Source organism: Falco rusticolus, chromosome 16 (assembly GCF_015220075.1).
Source record: "Falco rusticolus isolate bFalRus1 chromosome 16, bFalRus1.pri, whole genome shotgun sequence".
NCBI classification, from domain to species: Eukaryota; Metazoa; Chordata; class Aves; order Falconiformes; family Falconidae; genus Falco; species Falco rusticolus.
Genome location: NC_051202.1, coordinates 3,390,115 through 3,411,249, shown reverse-complemented (window position 1 = coordinate 3,411,249; position 21,135 = coordinate 3,390,115). Strand labels below are relative to the sequence as shown.

The following is a 21,135-nucleotide window of genomic DNA, read 5'->3' as shown; positions in this document are numbered from 1 at the left end:
CATTTCTCCCACCTTTCCTTGTCGGTCAGGCTTTCAGAAATACTTGTCAGTCTTGAAATCCTGCTACAAAAGGCAAAAGGTGATTGCTGCTGATCCAGGAATAGCAGGTCGGTGCATCTCTCCTTCCCGCTGCCTCTGCGGTAATGTGGGACAAATGAGCCTGGGGAAGGAGACAACAGACCCTTGACATTGAATCCATCAAAGTTCAGACCTGCTGTTTTGGGGACTGCTTTAAATGGGGTCACGTTCACTGTTGGTGATGCCAAGTTGATGTGAGCCAACAGCGCAGCTGCAAAAGGTACAAGGAGCTCCTCAGCAGCTGGATCTCCCCAGGAAAGAAGCTTCCAGACTACAGCTGGACCTAAAATGAACAGCTCAGGGAGCACCCATGTCATCTGCAGTGTCTGGAAGGTGGTCCCTGCCGCAAGACCAGACAAAGCCCAGGGAAGCAGCACCGCCCGTGTTTGCAGGAGTCTGCCTTGGACCCTGGGAAGAGTGAGGTGTTTCTGGGTGAACATCCCAAGAAACAAAATCCGGGGAAGCCCCACTTGCAGTAGGCAAGCTCTGAACTGGAGGGACCCAGGCTTGCCTTTCCTCTCCTCCTCTGTATCCCACTCTGGTTTCCTTAGCGAGTCCCACTTCTTGCCCCTGCAGCAGCGTCACAGGCGCAGCCTCCCCCTTCTCCCTGCTCCCTGCAGGACACTTCAGCTCTTTAAGCTGTTCTCTGGGTTCCTGGGTTTAAAAGAGAGAGAGGGGAGGGAGGAGGAGAAGGGCTGTGTCTGGAAAGCTCTTATTTGTATTGATAATAAGCCGTCTCCAAAGCGTGCCTGCAAAACACTCCCACTGCCTTGTAAGATGCATTAAGGAAAGTTGCCCTTATCTCAGTGTGGGAAATGGACTTGGGGAAGGAGGCACGGTGCCTGCCAGAGTTTAATCTCACTTAGACACACAAATTTGCATGATAGAAAATGGTGGAATTTTAGTGCTTAGAAAGAAAGAAAGAAGAGGAGGGGAAAAAAAAAAAAAAACCCACAGAAAAAAAAAGCAGGCAACTGGGGGATATTAGCGCTTTCCCGCTTCTTTATCAGTTTCCTTGGCCCTATCTGGCTCTTTCTGTTGCCACTGGAGCAACTAATCACCCCTCCCCTTTTGTTTGGTGTAAATGAGTTCTCCCACTCTTTTCCGGGCCCGGGTTAATCTGCAAATCCCTGCCTTTGTTTGGGAGTTAATTACCTGCTTGCAGGAGTTGGGGGGCTGGGGGCGCAGGGCTGCCCTGGTAGCGGAGGGCAGACGTGGCACCTCGCCCCGTGCCGGGGCCACCCTGGGAGCATCACTGCCAAGGTGTGTGCCGGCGAGATAAAGCTGCCGGCGGGGCTGTGGTGCCTGAGCCGGCTTTGTTTCAAGCACCGAACTCCGCCCAATTAATTTTCCTTTGATGCCATAAGCCCCTTTCGCTCGTGGGAGAATAAGGATAACTTTTTTGCAGCCGCTTTCCTGCCTTGCGGCCCGCGGGGTGCGTGGGAAGCGCCTGCCCTACCAGTTGAAGGGGCAGTGGTTCGCGTGGTGGCTGGGAGGAAGGATCAGTCCCTGCAGTCGTCATCACTCTTGTCCAAAGGCCTCAAGGTGGCTTGCAGGGAAAACAGAGTGGATGGGGATGCACTGCCCGTGACTCTTGAGTTTTTCGCCAGAGATGCTCAGAGCCGTCCTGAACGCTCTGCCCAGGAGCTTTGGCACCACTGCCAGAGCCACGGGGTCCAGCTGGGCACCCGTGGGGCTGAGCCTGTCCCCTGTGCTGCCAAAGCCACCCGTGCTGGCAGTGAGGATGGGCAGAGGGCTTTGCCCAAAACTGTTGGGTGTAACTCAGTGGCACTGAGGTTGGATAGACGTTGACTACGTATGAAGCCATGGGCTGGAGTTTCATGCTGGGCGGGATGCTTCCCAGAAGAAACAACGGGAGCTGCTTCTGACATGGCTTTTCTGGTGTGTCCACTCCTTTTCTCCTGTGAGAGCAGCTGTCCTTTCTAGAAGGAAAAGCAGGTCTAGATAATACCTGCTAAAAGGCATGCGGAGAGCTAGGAGAGCCTCCCCAGACCGGTGGAGGGGACGGAACCAGCGGCACAAAATCGAAATCCTCCTTCGCTTCGCCTGCTCCCTCGGCAACTTTGACTGATGCCTTCTTTCCCCATCTCTCTTTTGTTGCTAATCACCATCCGTCCATCAAAGCTTCTTTTCCTTTTGCAGCAGGGCTGTTGTTGAGGACTGAAGGTCTCCCATGTGCTCTCGTGCACTGTCCTAGTTGTTGGCTTTGTAGCCTCATTTTGCTCTGCCCCCAGGGAGCATCTGTGCAGGTCCCACATCCGCTGCTGCCCTCCGATCTCTCCATCTCCCTCCCAAGGTTACCAGCTTCTCTGCCAGGGCTCATCAGCCCAGCGAGCGGGTTTAACCCACTGGTGGGCTGGTCCCTGCTCCCTCGTGGAGTGGCCGCGTATCCAGCACGCGGCTGGGCAGGCTCCCTCCGGCCTCCCCCAAGTCACTTGACCTCTTTGCAAATCAATTTAACATCTGTGAGGCAGAGATAATAATTGTCACCTACTTCACAGGGGGGTTGATGAGGATTAATTCATTAATGTCGACAGAGGTCTTTGAAGATGGAACGCACTATCTGAGAGCTAAACGTTATTATTAATTAGCAATTATATTGTGGGGCGGGAGGGGGAAAAGCAGAGGCTCCAGAGCCTGTACTGGAAGCACTTGCTCCAGGCTCACCCGCCTGCCCTCGCTGCAGCTTCAGGCTGCCCCAGTTACATGCCTGCTGTGCTGCTGGGGGGAGCCAGGCGTGCTGCATCCCACCAGGGACGTGTCCCACTCGTGCTGCAGCACATCCTCCTTCCCGGAGCATGTGGGTGAGCCCCGCTGGTGCGGGGGGAGTAAAGAGTGGGAGGGATGGGGAGGTGAACAGTGCCGAGCATGTTAACTGCTGTCCTCGTTAGAAAGAGAACAAGTCGGTAGGGGAGTAGTGGTGAAGGGAAGGCGTCCTCCGTGTTTGCCTGGCACCCTGGTGATGCTAGTGGGCCAGGAACTGCCCGAGCCATGGCAGGACGTATCCTGTTCCCAAGGAGAAATAATTGGCAGGAGAATGGGGTGAGGGGAAGGAAGAACCAGTGATTCATAAGACACACAGACCGTTTTCATTTCCTTCCTGTTTTTCTTCTTCATGTACACCAAGGCTGTGGCTAATTTCTCTGTTTTTCTCCCCCTGTGAACTGCTAATGCTGTGATCTGGTGTGTCGTGGGGTTCCCCTAAGCAGCACCGAGACAAACCCTTTGTGGTCCCCGCTGGGTGCCCTGGTGCTGGGACAGCACAGCGATGCCTGCTGGGGCCATCTCCACCTTTGACACCCCCGTGGCTCTGCTATTTCCACCCATCCCAGCCGCAGCTGCATGTGCTTTTGTGGCTGAGAGGCGAGCTCACAGTAACTCCCTTTGCTACTCCCTCAGAGATGCACAGAGCCGCCGAGGTTGCCCTCTGATCACTTCTCTTCTAGAAAACAAGAGCCTACTCCTCTTTGAGCCTTTCTGAGTGCGTGAGCTCCCGGCAGCCCCGTTCACCCATCCTCTCCAAAGGCTTTCAGAGAGAGGTCGCCCACCTCACCCAGCACCATTCAACAGCGACTCCACTAATCCCTTCTGCAGAGCGGGTGAAACTGGGAGGCCAGCGGCACGCTGCGCCAACAACTCTCTGAGCAGGGCTGGAGAAGGACTCGAGTTGTTTGCAGGTCTTGTGCTCACTCCCTGCGCAGCGGGTCCCCCTCCTTCCCCAGGGATCTTGCTGGCTGAAGGGGTGGCATGGCAGCACCCACGCCTCCGGGGTGAATGTTGAGCATCTTCTCGCCACGGCGTAGGGTTTCCAGAGTACCGTTGTTTGGTGTGATAAAGCCGGTGGGGGTTTAATGAGGTCACTGCAGCTTAATGTTACTGCAGTAATCTCTTTTGTTTTACTACATTAAAATATTTGTGGTGGAATGGTTGGACCACTGTAATGCGATATTGCTACCTTAATGTTATTGTTACCATGGTAACGCTAATGGCGGCTCAATAACATTATTGCAATTTAATCTTACGACAATAAAATTAAGGGTAGAACAGTGAGACCTCAGCAATATGATGTTACTACAGTAACAGCATTGTTATCGTAATCACGGGAGCAGAGTCAACTGGTTGTAGGATAATATTGGTACCAGCACTTTATTGTTACTACAGTAACACGGAGCATCTGCCGAAAGTCGCAGCAGGGGATGAATGGGAGGAGACGTCACTGGTGCGCCAGTACTTACAGCTACCCAAGGCTGTCAGCACAGGAAGGTTACACTGGTAGCAAGTCACCTTATTTGCCTAATTTCCGCAATTTTGGCGTTTTCAACAGGGCTTTTCTTCTTTGCCCCCCATTGCTGGAGCTCTTCGGAGTGGGTCTGTTGTTTTAGCAGCAGTAAGTCTGCAGGGAAGGCTTTAAAGCACTGCCTCCATCTACTTCCAGATCCTTCTGCCCAGCGTTTTATAGCATGTGGCTGTTATGGAGCGATAACGTTTTATATTTATATGTCATCTTTCATCATGAAGGATCCCAGCACAAGCTACAAATTATTGCTGTGCTGCAGGGCCAGGCAGGCAACCTGGCGCACGCTGCGTGCGAGAGGAGGGGGTTTCATCCAAGGGCACCAGCGCTCGCTTTGCTGCCCTGGAGAGAGCTGAGCACCGATACCTGTGCAAGTGAGAGTCTCCTTTCTTCAGAGGAATTATCCAGAGGCCTCAAACTTTGTGTGATGGAGCGGGGATCTTCATGCATCCCATGCTGCTGCACCCCACACAGCACCCGCCATTGCCTGGGTGGGCACGGGGAACACTCCCCCCTTCCCAGCTGGCAGCGCAGCTTGGATCGGGGCTGGAAGGGTTTGGTGCAGGCGGTGGGGTAGGCAGACAGTGAAGATGGCTGTTGCAAAAGGCTTTTATTATTGCGGCGCCGGTCGCTGCAGGGGACACTCTGCAGCCTAGCATCAGTTGTGAGTGCTTCACGCAGCCGCAGGTGTGGGAGTGGGTGAGGTTGGATATGGCTCAGGCAAGCGGTGTCCTGGCTGGGGCTGCGGGGTTGAACGTCTCGCTACATCTGTTCCTTGGGCTCGTTCGTTCAGCCTGGTTTCCTGGAGCTTACCCTAAATCTGACAAACGCTGCGAGGCAGCTCATGCGCGGCGCTTAGAGCGTAGCTGTTGATGTGCACAAGGCGCAGGTGACACTCTGTGCCATGCACGGGCTCGCTGCAGTTTTTTCCAGCCTCCAGGGGAGGGAGTCAGAGCTGCCGATCTGTCCCCAGCATCGCAACCGCATCCCTTGTCGCAGGGATGCGCGCTTGCAGTGCCACCGCACCTGCCAGCCGGGTTTGATCCCCCGCTTGGTCACTCGCACCCTTAAAGCACCTACATCACCTCCTCTCCTGCTTAGCACGTAGGGATTAATCCTCTGCTTTGAGCCCCTGGGCTCCCTCCCAGCTTCTCCGGGAGTTCTCCATCCCTTGACAGCTTTTTTTGGGTGCATTTAGAACTTGAATTCGGGTGCGCTGCTGCCCGCCCGCCCGTGTTTTGCAAGCCCAGCCTCCAGCCCTAGCACAAATCTGGGCTTGTTCAGCGAGGCAGCTGCTCAGCTCCCCTTGTGCATCAGCATTTGATCTCTCTCCATGGGTATTTGGACTCTGACCACTGCAGTAATTCCTTGTTTGTCCTTTAATAAAAGACCCGTGAGCCCCCTTGACACCAGAGCTGGAACCGGTGGGACCTGGGGCATCCTGCGTGCCAGCTCTTCATGGCAATCTGGTACTGCATCCATCCTGCCAAACCAGCTCCTCTGGGAGATACATGTTTGAAAACACAAGCAGCGGCTCATCTCCCATTCAGTGTTTTTCTCCATCATTTGCTTTATTAAATATTGATTTTCTGTTGCATTATTAAACCTTAAGTCCTGAGCATAAATTCAGAGTTGATACTTTAATCTGGCTCTTCTTTTTGGCCTTTAGAGCTGATTTTTCCGGCCAGTCCTCCCAGAGGTGAGTCCAGAAGTAAAAGCCTGTGGCAGAGGCTGAGGGAGTTGGAGAGTAAGAGCAGAGGGCTCTTCCCAAGGGAGTTTGGTCTGTTTGGTGCAGCCTTTGCCATCAGAGGTGGCATCCACGAGGATTCTGGCTTGCAATCCTGCACAGACCATGGGTGAAAGGAGGTTGGGGAGGCGTCAGCCAAGCTTTTCAGGGACGTTTGTGTGTACTGGCTGAGGGAAGGATATATAGCCCTCTCTTTTTTTTTTTGATAGCGTGAAGAGATTGCAGTCTAAAAGGGGAATTTAGTCTGGAGCCACACGTGCGCAGAGCGGTGGTGAAGCGTCCTTCCACGTGCCCCGCTCTGTTTGCTTCCTAGGGTTTTTGCTGCCTTGCTTTGCCAAACTTGCCATGCTCAGGAGCGGTGCTTTCTGCCGGGGAAGGAAGCCGCAGATGGTGGTGTCTTGCCCTAAATGCATCTCTTACAATGCAGCTCCCGGGCGATGCTGTACAAAGCTGTGCTTTTCTAACCGCACACATTCCCAGCAAAACCAGAAGCTGGCCCTGGCCAAAACTCCAGGCAAAGCCAGAGGGATGCGGGTGCTGGGGTTGCCATCAGCGCCGGGCTCGAGAAAGCCACCAGCCAGGCAGGAGCGGTGCAGGCAGCCACTGGCACGTCCCGGCTTGCCAAGGTGGGTCACGCTGACCCACACCGGCTGGGCTCGCTTGCCTCCCCTTCCCTATCGAAGAGCTGCATGCGGCCGGCCGCTGCCAAAGCCCCACGCTGCCAGCAACCAGGTGTCTGAACATGTTTCCAGAGCCAAGATAACTCTGCAGCCAAAAGGGAGGAGGGGAAAAGCAGTGTGGCAGCGCTGGCAGGTTCAGGAGGATAAAAAAAAAATAATAAGGAAAAAAAAAAAAAAAAGCAGAGGGAGGCTTGCAAATGGCTTTTGGATCCCCATCCAAACAGGGCATGCTGGGCGGCATGAAACCCGCGCCTGGCAGCCGGTGTGCTGAGCAGTGATTTAAAACCAGGCTCCCAGCGGCAGGGAAAGAGGCAGAGGGGGAAGCAGATGTGAACACAATGCTGGAGATAAAGGAGAGGCCAAGGGAACAGCTGCTGAAGAGCCAGCCCGGCCCTGCCGCCTCCTGCAGTGGGCACCGAGTGATAGAAAACCTCTAGTAAATCTCCACAAGCTTAAGGATGGGTTGGAGGGAGTTGCTGAGCCTGTGGGAGAACACAGCGGGGAACCGGGGGGGGAAACACAGTCTTGTCCACACTGATCTTGCTTGGGTTTGGAAGGAGAGGTGGAAGCTTGGAAAAAGGGAATTGCATTGAAACATCGGGAGAGTTGTGATCTCGTTTTCCTTTCTGTTCTGGTGCTGCAATGGAGAAGAAAGAGATTTAGGAAAGGTGAGAGGAGAGGAGAAGTGGGAAGCAGAGAACAAAAAGGCAAGGACCTTCAGAAAAGACATGGAAATTTGGTCCTTCAGTCAAGACATGGAAATGTGATCTTGAAATATTTTTGGTTTGGGTTTTGCAGGTCTGGCTGAGAAGCTAGCTGGTGGTGTGAGGCAGCAGCAAGTCCCCTCTGCCCCATCCCTCAGAAATGAGGTGGCTTTGTTCCTTAATCCACGGCTGGATCCCTGGAGGAGCTTTACAGCATGGCCCCACCGGGTGCAAGCCAGAGAATGAGATTTCCTTGCTCTAGGTGGACCCATGCACTCATTTTTCACGTCTGGGTTGCCGGTCCCATCCCACCAGCAGTAGAGAGATGCCCAGAAGATTTCAGCTCTCCTTTCGCTTGGTAGCACCTAGTGTATGGCTGGGATGCGTGGTGGAGGTTGCAGACTCTGCTGGTTTGCTGTCCTATGTGAGATGAGATGAAGAGGTCTCAGTCCACCACCCCGCCCTGCGCGGCCAAAGCCTCCCCATCACTGAGCCCTCGCAGCAAACGGGCTCCCCGATTTGTACCCAGGACTGTCCTTGCCTGGACCAGTCTTGAGATGAGGGGTCAACAGAGATGTCTTCTCCGTGGTTTGCCCTCCTTGTAATCCCTCCTCCTCACAGCCAGCCCGAGAGCTTCAGCCTTTGATCCTCCTCCTCTTTCGCAAACACTTTGCTCGTGGAATTTAATCTCTCTCGTGGTGTTTTCCTTCCCTATCTTTTCTTTTTGGCCAAGTCTGTTTGAAATATTCTTTTTTTTTTCTTGCTCCCTTCAGCAGCAGGGCTATATAATTGATGGCCTCACGAGCTTGCCGAGTTGAACATTAAACCCTTCCTGCCTTGGCTCCGACCAGAGTTCATTACTTTCTGAAAAGCTTCGTTGTCTGTTTGTGCTCAGATGATTGTTGTTGTGGAGGGGAGGATATTGTCAGCAGAGAGAGAGGAGGAGGGGCTGGATTTGGCCAGGACTGCTTTGTAATCAAATCCTACTCTGTTTAGCAAATTTTCGGGTGGAAAAGGACTCTTTTAGCAAAATGGAAATACCAGCACCCTCCCAAAGGCAGCAGCACACAACTCAGGCACCTAATTAACATGCAGCGAAAGGTGGCCTCGCTCTTGGGGATGATAGGAGAACGCTGCTTTGCAGATCGCCTGCCAGAGCGATGCTCAGCCCCAGGCAGCAGGAGCAGGGGGGTGCTCCCATCGCCACAGGCTCAATACCTGGGGTAGGCACGTGTTGCCACGCCGCCTTTCTCGGTGAACCTGTCGTGGTCATCTCTCCAAAGCTGTCACATCCCGGGAGCTGCCCGGGGAAGGGAAGAGTGAGCCCCATGTAGCACTGACAGGGTCCCTCCGGCACCCTAATTTCCATGTTGTGGTGCTGGGGGTCACTGCGTGGGTGTGTTTTTGCATGGTGCGAGTTGCTTTCTGCATCTTTCGGTCTTTTCTGGCAAAGATGAAGCAGAAGCGCTTTCTCTGGTTTGCCCTATGCCGATGCTTCTTCTGGCTCTCTGTCTACCTCCGCGGTTTTTCAGCACTTAAAACACAGCAAGGCTGAGGTGATTACAAGGATTGGAGATGTGGTGACACTTCCCTGCCAACAAGTAATTGATTTATTAAAGACATTACAATACATTCATGGTTGAGCGTAAGAGTTTCCTTTGAACTCGCTCAAAAATCCAAAGGGATTGTGCTTGTTTGCAAGTACCGCAGGCAGAATAAATCGGCGCTCCCCCATCGCCTCCCCCCCGCACCGCCACAATTTCATTTCCCTTTGACTGGTGCGAGTAAAAATCACAGCTCGACAACTCCAGTCCAGTGACCGGTGTGATCCAATTTAATAGCATTTAAAAATTCAAAGTGATTGTTAGCCAAATGGAAATGTAAGATTTCATACCCAGCCTGCCTTGGGGAGGAAAGGAAGAATGAGGGAGGGTGCGGGGGATGTAGACAAATGGACTAGATAAAAAATAATGGAAAGTAACTTAATTAAGAGGCTCGAGCCAAGTTAAAAACAGTAATGATTTTGAATCGGAGAAGCACAGGTTTTAAAAATGAAAGAGAAGGAGGGAAGAAAGGAAAGGAAACTGTGGATAAAGAAAAAAATCATTAAATAGGATGAGAAGGAGGCATAGGAAGGAAGGGGTAAACCCAGTCCCTCTGTGAAACGCAGGGACACGTGGGGAATAGATGGTGCTGTTGGTGGGGCTGGGCATTAGGAAGACAAATAGGGAAATTAAAGGATGCTCTGGGGGGATGTAACTCCCGGTGGCTTTTCTGCCTTTCTCGGAGGCACGAGGGTGGCCAAGAAGAAGGCTCAAGGGCTTCGTTTAGGAGAAATGGGAAATGAAGGCACATTCCTAATGGAAAAGGAGAACAGCCCCCTCGTGCTCCAGGCGTGCTGGTATCCCTGCCTTGCGGTACCATCGCTCCCTCCTTTTCCTTTGCTTTTAACTTTATCAAACATTGCCTATTTGGGTTGAAATTTGGTAATGAAATTTTAATTGCCCCTCTGTGCACACGGATATCCTGCTGCGCGCTCTGCAGCCTGATGACTAATTTTTAACCGCAGCACTCTCATCTCTTGAGGCCCATTGGAAATACCTGTCCTGGCAGCCATCCTCACTCTCCCGATGCTTTTTCCGTGGCTTCCCAAGCACCACAGAGCGTGAAAACCAGGTGCTATGGAGCATTGATCCGAACAGGCACTTTTGGGCCATTTGCTCTTCGGGCCTCATTTCTCCATCTGTAAAGTGGGGATAATAACGCTTCCTTATCTCACCAGGTTGTTTTGATGGTAGGGTTATTAATGCTCGTGTCGGTGGCAGACCCCGAGAAAGCAGAGGCAGTGATGTGCACAGGTACCAGGAAAAGCTGGGAACCTGTGGGAAAGGGTTGTCCTTGGCATGTGTGAGCCTGGGAGATGAATTAAGGTGGCAGAGACCAACCTTACCTCTACCCTTGCTGCTGTTTCTGAAACCTAAACCTTGCAGTGCTAAACCCACTCTTTTAAGGAAATTTTAAAGTGTGGGAAGGATGGTGCGCATCATCACATGGACCCTGGGTCATTGGTATTTGCTCTCCTGCTTGTTTCTGGCAGCTTTGGCCAAGCTTTGGGTGGGTGCCCTGGGTTTGGGACAGCTGGTGTGTTGGGTCAGGGTGGGTGCTGACGGGGTGCCTTTGGTAGGGTGTAGGACCAGAAGTGCTCCATGGGAGGGGTGAGGAAGGCTGGGAGGCCTCTTGGGGAGTGCGAGGAGAGCCTGCAAGAGCAAGGCTGTGTGAAGAAATGACTAAGGGGAGGAAGGAGTGGACTGGGACATCTTTGGGAAGGTAGACCTGCCTCTGCCAGAGCGATGGATGGGTTCACAAGTCTTGTGTGAAGAGGTGTGTTCCCACGGGGGCAGGAGGAATGGCAGCATCTGGGGGCATAAATCACCTCGCCTGTGGTTCATTTTGAGCTGCTGGATCTTGCCACAGACAAACAAAGGGTCTGGTCATAAGTAGCAGCCTAAAGACCAGCTAATCAGAGAATAATAGGGCTGTGCTCCCTGTCTGACCCATTAATTTTTCCCCAGAGTCAAAGGCTAACATGGGAAGAAGCCCAAGCAGAAGAAGAGGCGCTAGCTGGAGCATCAGGAGGCACCTGCAAGGGCTGGAGCTCCATGTGCAGAGGGCTCGGGAGGAATGGGAGGAAAGGGGCTGTTTGGGAACAAGCAGCGATGGCAACAGCACCTGTGCGTTAGCGACTGCATCCCACCCTGCTCCCTGCACCAACAGGGGCAACTCTACACATCCACCTCTTGCTCCCCAGCGGGTCTCTCCTCTAAGCTTTATACCAGCGCAGCAACTAAGGGTAGTTTGCAAGCGGTGATGTCCAGGAGGGCTGAGGATGCAGCCCACGTTCGTGTGTGGTCTCCTTTTTCGCATTTGAGAGCCTCATGGGGCAAAGGCTGTATTTTTGTCTCCTGTTGGTACAGCACCTAGTGCAGTGGGGTCTGAGGGTGTTAAAGATGTCATAGGGGAGCTCGGGAGGTGGGGAGGGGTGTAGATAGATAAAGAGGGTTGAAAAGGACAGAGGTAGACCCAGAAGGTAGAAATAGACTTCACTTGCAATGTAATCAAAACTTGGAGCTTTCACTCAGTTCCACATTAACACGATGAATCTCGATGGTTTTTCAAGTAAAACCATCAGGCACCCGGTGTTGGTCGGAGCGTTTCGGGAAGCGCCGCTCATCCTCCTGCAGGGCTGGGCGAGCTGCCGCGCCTTCCCTGGGCACAGCCGGCACGGCTCCTCGAATTAGATTAGTGTCAGTGTGGAAAGTGTAATCATAAACACTTACTTTGTGCTCGAGTCGGGGGAGAGGGAGCACGAGTGCGAGAGCGCAGAGATAAGAACAAATATGCAAGAGCATAGTGTGTTTTTAATGGAAGGGAGATTTATTTCTCTTTGTGTCTTTTTAAGCCTCTAGATAGATCATAAAAAACCCAACCCAACCCACACACAACCTGTCTGCCTGAAATAGCCAAAATGTAATTTAAAGAGCATCATTTTAACTAATACTTCACTTCAGAGACACCTGCCCTATATTCATTGGAGATGCGGGCTGCATTAGAGCATCTGATTTATCTTTGCAAGCGATGTTTGAGCTCCTTTGTTCCCACTGGGTCCCTTTCCATGAGCAAAGTGGCGCAGGGCTGGTTCAGCACGCTCAGCCCTCCGTGCCGTGCCTGCTCCTCGTGCATGGAGAGCTGGGGGGGGGGGGGGGGGGGGTGACATGGGGAGACCCCCTCACACTCTCCGGGAGCAGAGTGGAGAGAAAGACCTGCATCGTCAGAGCGGGGCATGGCTGTTTGCCCACTGGTGGGGCTGGGGGAGAGGAGCTGAGGTTTCGTGCAGACTTTAGCAGGGCAGCGTGGTGTGTGCTGATGGAGCGGGTGAGCAGCATCATGTAAACTTGCTGCTCAGTGGTATGGGAGACTCCAGGTTAACTGGGAGGTGCCGTTTGCTGGCATAGCCACTTGAAATGCATGCCCTGAATAGATCCGTGCATCTCTGCTTGCATGAGCCCTACCTACATGTAGGCCATGGCCATGGCTAGTAGGACTGTCCCCATGCAGAAATGTCCTCACCTGCAGTTCCTATGATCATAGGCTCTAGGCATCTTATCGTCTTATATCTTGTCTTTTTAATAAGCCTGCAAGGAAGACAAATACTTGTCATTGTGTTGATAGAGAGATAAGACCCAAAGAGACTGTTTTGCCCCTGGCAGGGCAGGGAGAGGTGCAGGCATCAAGCCGTCCTCTGCAGCTCCTTGACCCGCAGCAAGGAGGCTTTTCTGACGTGAAAAAAAAATGGAAATTCCACAAATCATGATTTTCTCCCAGGCCATGACCTGGTGGAGGAAAGGACCCAATGTTGTCCTGCGTCCCTCAGGGAATGGCAGGGCCAGACAGCCCCAAGATCCCGGGCAGCTTGCTTCTACTGGAGGACAACTGTCGAGGATGGGGGAGTGCAGGGATGAGCAGGAGGAAAGATGGGGAGAGGAGAGCTGTTGTCAAATCCCTAGCTCACCCTTTCTGATCTGAAGTTCACTTGTAATATTTTTCTCGACTCGGGTTGCTAATGCATTTTGTTCTCCAGAGTGTGCGTGGCCCGACTTCCCGCGCAGCCTTTAATTAGTTTCTGGATGATGACATCTCCGCTGAGGATCATCTTGTCGTGTCCCTCCGATCTCGGGGGGAGATAGAGGAATCTAATAAAGACATTCAGCATTTCTAGGTGATAGGTTTGACAAGCTTTCTATTAGCCAGAAGCTGCGTTCAAACTTTCTCGGGTGGCCTCGTCACGCTGTGGCTCATCCCCACACGAGGACTTTTCCTGGGGGGTCTGACGGAACCTCCACTGGTGTCAAGTGGGACGAGAGGGACAGAACGAGGGACCCTGGGTCCCCGAGCAGGGTGAGACTGAGTCGCTGTCAGTTTGATGGTCACCGGTGGAGGCAGCTGTGAGAAAGGCTGTCACGCCTTGAGGAGAGGTGTCAATAATGCTGGAAAAAGGATGCAGGTGTCTTAAATTTTTGAGTTTCTTCCATTTTCTGCCTTTCATGAGGCATTGTTTGACTTGCAGGGGGAATCCCAGGTGGCTTGGGGTGCAAAAACTGGAAACTAGATCCTTGCTCCGTACAGCATGTGTGGAGCTGAAAATGAGATCTGTCTAGACGGGGAGCTGAACTGCGAACAGTCCCTGTTTGGCTGCATTTCTTCATGGGTAACAATGCAAAAACTTTACTTCTACGTCTTCTGTTTTTTTCTTTTCATTCATCATCATTAGACTCATTTTAGAGAAGGCAACGAAGTCCAGAGCCGTGCCACGATTTCCTTTGGGCATCGTAACGTGAAAGCAGAACTCATTTCTCCCAAACCTGAGCGAGGGATTCTGCCTGCTCTATAAAGCTGCTTATTAATAGTCATGCTAAGCAAACTCTTCTTTGATTCCCCAAAGGTGTGGGGCTTGGTGTCAGGAGTTTCTTCCTTGTTGTGGTAGGAAAAAGGGTCTGAATCCCTTCAGAGCCTTGAAAGCAGGGGACCACATCTAGCCAGGCAGCACCCTGGCTCCTCAGGGTAGCGGCACTCTGGATCCAGGCTGGTGACCTGGACCCCTCCAAAATTCAGGAGAACGTCCTTGTACCGGAGACCTGACTCTCCTTTTGTGCCATGTTTATTCTGGCATATCCCTTGTTGACTGCGGTAGGATTATTGCTGATTTATGCTGTCGTAAGTGGAATCAGATTGGGCTCCCTTTTGGCACTTAGCTATAAAGTTTGTCTGCAGAAACCCTGCTGCTTATGCAGTGAATTATACCCACATTCACAAATACTTTACTAATGAATGATTGGAAACGTCTTGTTCCCCCCTCCTCCTCTGAATTATTATGATGCCATGCCGTATAACCTGCTGCAGAGACAGGCGTAAAAAATTTTGTGTCCTCCAAGCTCGGGAGAGCTTTGCTGCAACAGGAGCCGTTACCTACTTGGGAAATCATTTAGACACATCTCGGTGCTGTATGACACATCTCATTATGCCTTGCTTTAAAACGAGCAATTGCCATTAGTTATTTATTAATTGCTTATTAAGGTCGTTACGTATGTCCTCTTTATTTCCAGGCTTGTTTCTTCATGTCTTTGGCTGCTGCAAGGTTTGTGCAGAGGGGCTCGGTCCCTCGGCAAAGCTGAGCAGAACCCAGCACGCCAATGGGGAGGGGGCTGATGGTGCAAACCCTGGGCAGAGGCAGCCCCGGGGGGCAGGATAGGGACCTATAGGGGTAAGGGGGTTGTATACAAGTGGTGTAGCTGGAAGCAGGCTCTAAGGCTGTGTTTGTCCTTCCTCGCACCCGGTGGGCTTCAATACGGGCTCCTGAGCTGTGTTGATATGATGGAAGGATAAAGCCCTCTCTGCTTTCCTCTTAATTATGGTTGTGTTGGAACAGCACAGACTGATTTAAAAGCCCATTATAATACACCTATAATTGAAGGAGCAGGTCTCTCAATTTGCGCTCTGCCCTCCTTAAAAAGGCAGAAAGGTTTTGAACGCAGAAGGGGGGAGAAGGCACAATGGAGGTGCCTGGCACTGCAGCAGCCGGAGCCCTGTACCATCTCCCATCCCGATGGCAAACTGCTCTGGTTGCAGCCTGGAGGATTTGGATGAGGAGCTCGATGTCGGGGTCCCTGCCTTGTGCCGGGTCCCAGCAGGATTTGGCAGACCCCTCTGTTGCTGACCTGGGAGCGTGGGCTCAGTCTGACTCATAGCATCGCTGTGAGCAGGGCTGGGGCACCCGGGGCTCCTCCTTGCCGAGTCCCAGAGGCAGGACCCATGGTAGCAGCACTCTGCAAAACACGGGGAAGTCTGTGGGTGACAGCGGTAAGAGGCTGTTATTAAAAGCAGGAGCAGCGGCAGCCTGATGTTCAGGAAGCTGCCAGTGCACATCACAGATCGCCTGCAGAACGCAAGTCTGAATCTCCCTTTTTCTCTTTCTTCAAGACACTTTTATAGTTGTTCTTTGTTGTTTCCTTTGATCTGGAGCAGATGTTGCTTGTGCTGGAAGATGGAGGTTTGCATGTTTTATGAGGGGGAAGCAAGCTAAGCTTACCGGGAGAGCCCGCTGGCTCGCAGGCTGCTGCTGGGGTCTGCCCTGCGCACCTAAGGGTGCTTTGCCAGGGTGGGCACCCGCTCTGCCCAGCTCCCACACGAGAAGGGGTTTGCAGTTCTGGAAAGGTCCCAAGTGTGTTTCTGCGCTACATTCTTGGCTCCCAAAACTGGGCAGAAAGGAGGTGGTTAAAGGCAAAAAAAAATACGGTTACTCCTTGAAGGCACCCAATGTGGTGAGGGTCATTTAAGGTCTCCTTCCCCATCTCTGGCAGAGAGGTTGTTCCAGATCCACGCTCCCCTAAGACTCAGGGCCTTCCTTGCCTCTTGCCTGATGTGTGGCTGAAATTTGGGGTGCCTGGGGAGCCCAGCTGTGCCGAGGGGTGTGTCAGGAGGCAGCAGCGGGGACACGGTGTCAGGGAGAGTAAAGCACAGGCAAGCAGCATGGTCGTCGGGGAAGATGGATGGGGAAGTAATGATGATAGGAGATGGCAGGGCCTGAGCGAGGACGCAGAGCTGGGGATGTTTATGCATATCGGGACAAGCTATAAAAAGCAGCTGGAGGAGTAATCAGGGAAGGCATCGGTCCCACAGTGGGGGCCATGGGAGAAGCAGCGGAGGAGGTGGTGTAGATGCAGGAGGCAGTCCCGCTGCATCCCCCGGATGTGAAGATCTGTGCGCAGCGCTGCATTCAGCTGCTGTCGGGTACGTGCATGGGATGCATGAGCTTTTGCACCTGTGCTGGCTCTGGGACGGGTGTTTGGAGGTGAAAGCGTAGCGAGGATGTAGCCTGTGCCAGTGGCAGGAGGGCGTCTGTGCGCCAGGGAATATATCTGTGTAGGCAAGCACATATGCTTGGATCCGTAAAGACATATATCACCTGACTGAACACCCTCAAACGTGTAACGCGCCATATGGTTTGGTTAAATATTTAAGCAAGCTGCTTTCTGTCCCAGGGACTCCGCGTGTGTGAGCGGGCGCCAAGTCCAGGCAAACTGGGGGGATGCCCTGGGCACCTGCGGAGGGCTGCAGCGGCTGAGAGCAGCCCTGAGACCTTTCCCATCATCATGGCAAGGATAGGGAAAAAAAGAAGTCGTCAGATCGATAAAACACCAGCCCGCCTCTGGGGAAATCTGCGCTGTGTCACTGGAGCAGCTTGGCCAACACTGCCATGTTTAATCACTTCTGAGCAAGAGAGATGCTGAACACAAAAGGACTGCCCGCAAGGAGAGGGTTCCCGCCTGGGAAGCCTGCATTTATTTAGCTTTATTTATTTATTCATTCCCACAGGGGCACAGTTCCATCTGCATCCCGCATTCTGCACGAGAAATTTCTCCTCTGCCCCACTGCTGCAGAAATGCCAGCTGACGGCGAAAGCCTTTTAATGCAAAGGGAACGCAAGCACCGATGACCATTAAATAATATTAAATACATACTTCCTATCACTTATTTTATTAAAGTTTCTCTCCCTAGTGTGGTAAAAGCCTTACAACATACCTGTTCTGTCTCCAGAAAGGCATTTTAAATAATTCGTGTGGTTAATTATTCAAACGTTTAATTAGCATACAATAACTGTCGTGTTAAATCCTACCAATGCACATTTAATTTAAGGGTTAGCTAACGACTTTGCTGACGTTGTCGCTCTGGTTTTGTTCCCAGCCATTCCTGCCTCATGTTGTCCCAGGTGGGCTGCAGTAAATTGCTTCTCCCCGAGCGTGTCCCAGGCTCACTGGGGCACGGTGGGTTTTTCTCCCCAGCGCTCGAGCTGCTTTTACACTTGTCAGAGCCAGTTGCAAAGTCTCCCATTGCCCAGCCAAGCAGCAACGCAATCATCTCTCCTCCTCTGCCTGGTCTGAGCAAAATTTAAATCTCCTGCTGTATTGCTGAGGAGGAGGATGTAACGCTCATGTTTCAGGAAATCCAAATTTAATTTGTTTTGAATCTGGTCACTTGATTTCATTACAGAATTTTGACTCCCGCCTGGGTGGGTGCAAATCTGCCTGCGCAGTACCAGTGTCGTGGTGCAGTCTGACTTGATATTTTATTTTTTTATTTATTTTTTTTTTAAATCTTGGCGAGCTCTGCAAAACAAGCTGAATTGGGTTGATGTGGATTCAGTCATTAAAAACATCAGAAAGGTTCCTCTGTGAGTTAGCGAGCAGCGCGTTGAAGATGATAGATATTGCTCTAGTTCTGTCGGGACTTAGAGCTGGAAGCTATTGCTGCTTCCCAGGCGATGGTGGGCAATTCACGGGGCCTCCGCTTGTCTCTTTCCACCTCTGAAATGGCAACAGTAATACCTCCTTGGCCTATTTTTGTCATCCAGACCATAAGCCTGGTCTTTTTTAAAGTGCGCGTGGGTCTCCCGGCTAGCGGTCCCAGCCTCGCCAGGAACACGGTGGGGCAATCACAGCACCGTTGTAATTAATTGCCTCTCCTCAATGGTTTACCTGGCTGTTGGCAGAGCATCTTCCAGCTCCGTGTGGGCAGGTAGTCTCAGGAGGCATGTGCTATCCCCTTGTGCTGGGCTTAATGACACTGATGCATATTAATATTTCTTTTGGTGTCATCTTCATGCCCTCCACTGTCCTGCCCCAGAGCCCCCACTGTTCTGGGAGTGTCTGATCTGTAGTTGTCCTCCGGTGCATGATTAGCAGATTAGCCGTCGTGCCCAGAGCAGCAAAAAAATGAACTCCCAGAAGCCCTTCAAAACAGAGAATAATTCATTACCCACCTTGATTTCCACTTAAAATGTACTTTAACTACACTTCCAACTACAAACCCTAAATCACCCTCATGTTCACAAAAAATCCATCATTTTTTATTTTATTGCACGGCACTGGCATGACATAATCCCTTCCAGAGCGTCTTGGAGTGCTTTACGGATCAATAAATTACTTACCTGCACAGCAGAGGCAATGTGTGCAAGGCCATTGCAGTCATTCCGCCTCGGTGCAGCCCTGGGAAGGTGTGGGAGGTGGGGAGAGGCGGGGAAGGGTGCTCAGGAGTGGGGTCCAAGTCAGGAAAAGGGGTGTTTGCAATGGTCTGGGCTACAGTTTCAAGTGGGTCGATGCATGGGGCTTGCCCAGGGCGGGTGGAAGGAGCAGGATGCTTTACAAGTGATTTGTGACTCTCCTGCAAAGCGCCGCAGTGGGGTGCCAATCCACTGCTAGGCTCGGGCGAATGGCCTGAAAAAAAATAAACCAAGGAAGGTGATGGTCTTTATTATGTTCTGCAGGTGCAGGCTGATAACAGCAGCCGATCGTTTTTCTCGTACAGCCCTGCCGTAGAGCTTGTAGAAACCCCAGCCCCCCCTGGCAGCCGCATCGTGTCCTCCGCTCACGCAGCAGCGGTGGCCGAATGCTCCCCGCTGGCTTCTCATCCGTTCCCCTTCTCAGCCCCCCTTCTCGTCCCACCCTGTCCTGCACGTCCATCCTCTCTTTGGGTCTGGGCCCCTTGTATCCGACCTGCTCCTGAGTTGTCACGATGGCAGTGCCAATACAGAGATGGCTTTCATCTCCATCGCATTTCCCTTCCTTTGTGTCGTGGGAGACCTTGGAGGGTCCGTGGTAGATGTTGTTCTTCATGCCCAGCTCCTCTGGGTGCTTTTCTGGTTGCAAGGGCGTGACAGAGAGCCTGCAGGGCTGCAGAAAGAGCTGCAAACTGTGTGCATGCTTTGGGTGCTCCTGTGCCAGGAGCGGCTGCTGCCTTTGGGGGAGTTTGATGGGGGTGGATGGTGTTTTCTGGCTAGGATGTAGCTGTGCTAGAAATGGTTCATCGTGGCTGGGAGGACAAGGATGAGTGCTGGAAGTGGGATGGGGAAGAAGTAGTCTTGCACGCCATGGAGGTGCCAAGGAGGAGCTGTCTTGAGCCTCCCTAAAATGACTGAATCCCCTCTGGCTGCAATTTCTTCCCACTTCAACCCTGTCTTGTCTGCTCCCCCCCACACACACACACTCCATTCCCCTGCCTGTTCCTGTCAATTCTGATGAGACTGACAGGCTATTGCATAGCTTGTCGAGATGAAGGGAGGAGGGAAATTGGGTCTCCTTCACCCATATTTTGAGCTTTGAGTTGGAGCAGAACCGGTTGCATTTTCATTTGCCTTTTTGTGTCATTGCAGTGTCTCCGAAAATCACTGAGATCTCTTCCGACATCTCCATCAACGAGGGTGGCAACGTCAGCCTCACCTGCATAGCCACGGGCAGGCCAGACCCAACAATCACCTGGAGACACATCTCGCCCAAAGGTAAGAGATGAGCGTTACCAGAAATATTCTGGGATGGGCACACCACCATCCGCGAGCGGCTGGGGAGGTGCTGTTGGCTGGTTCACGTGGCACTTCGGTCACAAAGAGAAGGTGATGCGCACCGAAAAGACGTGGCTGAACGGAGGAGTTGATGACTCTGGTGGAGAAATATCCATCTTGACGGTCAGGGAGAGGAGCTGGTGGTTTTGCTCATGTGGAGGATTGGCCATAGGTACCAGGTTGGGGGTGTTGTGCTTCAGGATCGAATGGGCTTGTCCAGCCCTATTTTGAAAAGTTTTGGGGGAGTTCTGGTACATTGCTTCAAAGGAGGGCTGTAACTAGTGCAAATGAGCAGGAAAACACACGAAGCATTAATTGGTGGCCTTGTTAATTGGTAAGCAAAACCTAAGCAGAACTGTGTGGGTGTGACTGCTGGGAAGCAAATTCCTGTACGTGCCCATTTGGGAGCGTATTCTTTCAAAACCTTTTCCCAGCTGCTTTTTTTACATTTGCTTTGCGTTTTGCTGCCCTGTTAGTACCAGGTGGCTGCAAGGTTCTCACCGGTGGGCTGGGGGTGAGCTCTGGGGGCTTTGGGTGGGATGAGCTATCTGGCCAAGGGCCAGTGCCTGGCTCTGATGCTCTGACCCTACCTAAGCCCTTCAGTTCAACCTCAGTCATTTTTCCTCTGAGGTTTTACCAACGTGGGCTGTTGTCCCAGACAGCTGCCTCGAGTTCTCCTCGGGGATGCCCCGGCCAGGCTGTCCGGCAGCTGAAGGAGACGATGCAGCGGCAGCAGTGATGGATGGCGCCATGTCTGCTCTCTCTGTTCAGCTGCCTGACGATGACTGCGCTGTCTCAGTGCAGCTCCATTGATTTTTTTGCTATTTGTCTGCGCTGTAGCAAACTGCTAGACCAGATCCATCACTCTCCATAGCCCAGGCAGGCTGCGAGCTGAGTCGGCGACATCTCAGCCCCTTTCCTTGACAGGAGCCCCTGTAAAAACCATTGTCCCCCTGGTGCACGCGTTGACTTATCCGCCTTAGGTGGTCGTGCTTCTGAGAGAGTGGCCTTTGCTGGGGGTCTGTGCTTGGATGAGTGATGAAATGCAGGGCTCGGATCCGTGTGCTCCTCTCCAGCCCCAAGCGTCTATCCATGGCATCGAAGTTACTGTCACTGTATCTGTCACCATCAGGCGGCGTTCATGGTTGAGGCAGTGCATGTGC

General features: G+C 52.4%; 1 protein-coding gene across 7 annotated transcripts in view; it reads left to right on the top strand.

The window, feature by feature from the left end:
- The window catches only part of LOC119158236 (protein CEPU-1), a 352,937-nt gene that overhangs the window by 302,445 nt on the left and 29,357 nt on the right, over positions 1-21,135 (top strand). For all 7 annotated transcript variants that reach the window (XR_005107811.1, XM_037409927.1, XM_037409929.1 and 4 more), the window contains one exon: positions 19,787-19,912. Coding sequence is in view for 6 of the 7 variants with exons in the window: in XM_037409927.1 (XP_037265824.1) it covers positions 19,787-19,912 (126 nt within the window). In the remaining variant the exon portion in view is untranslated. The remainder of the gene's footprint in view (positions 1-19,786; positions 19,913-21,135) is intronic.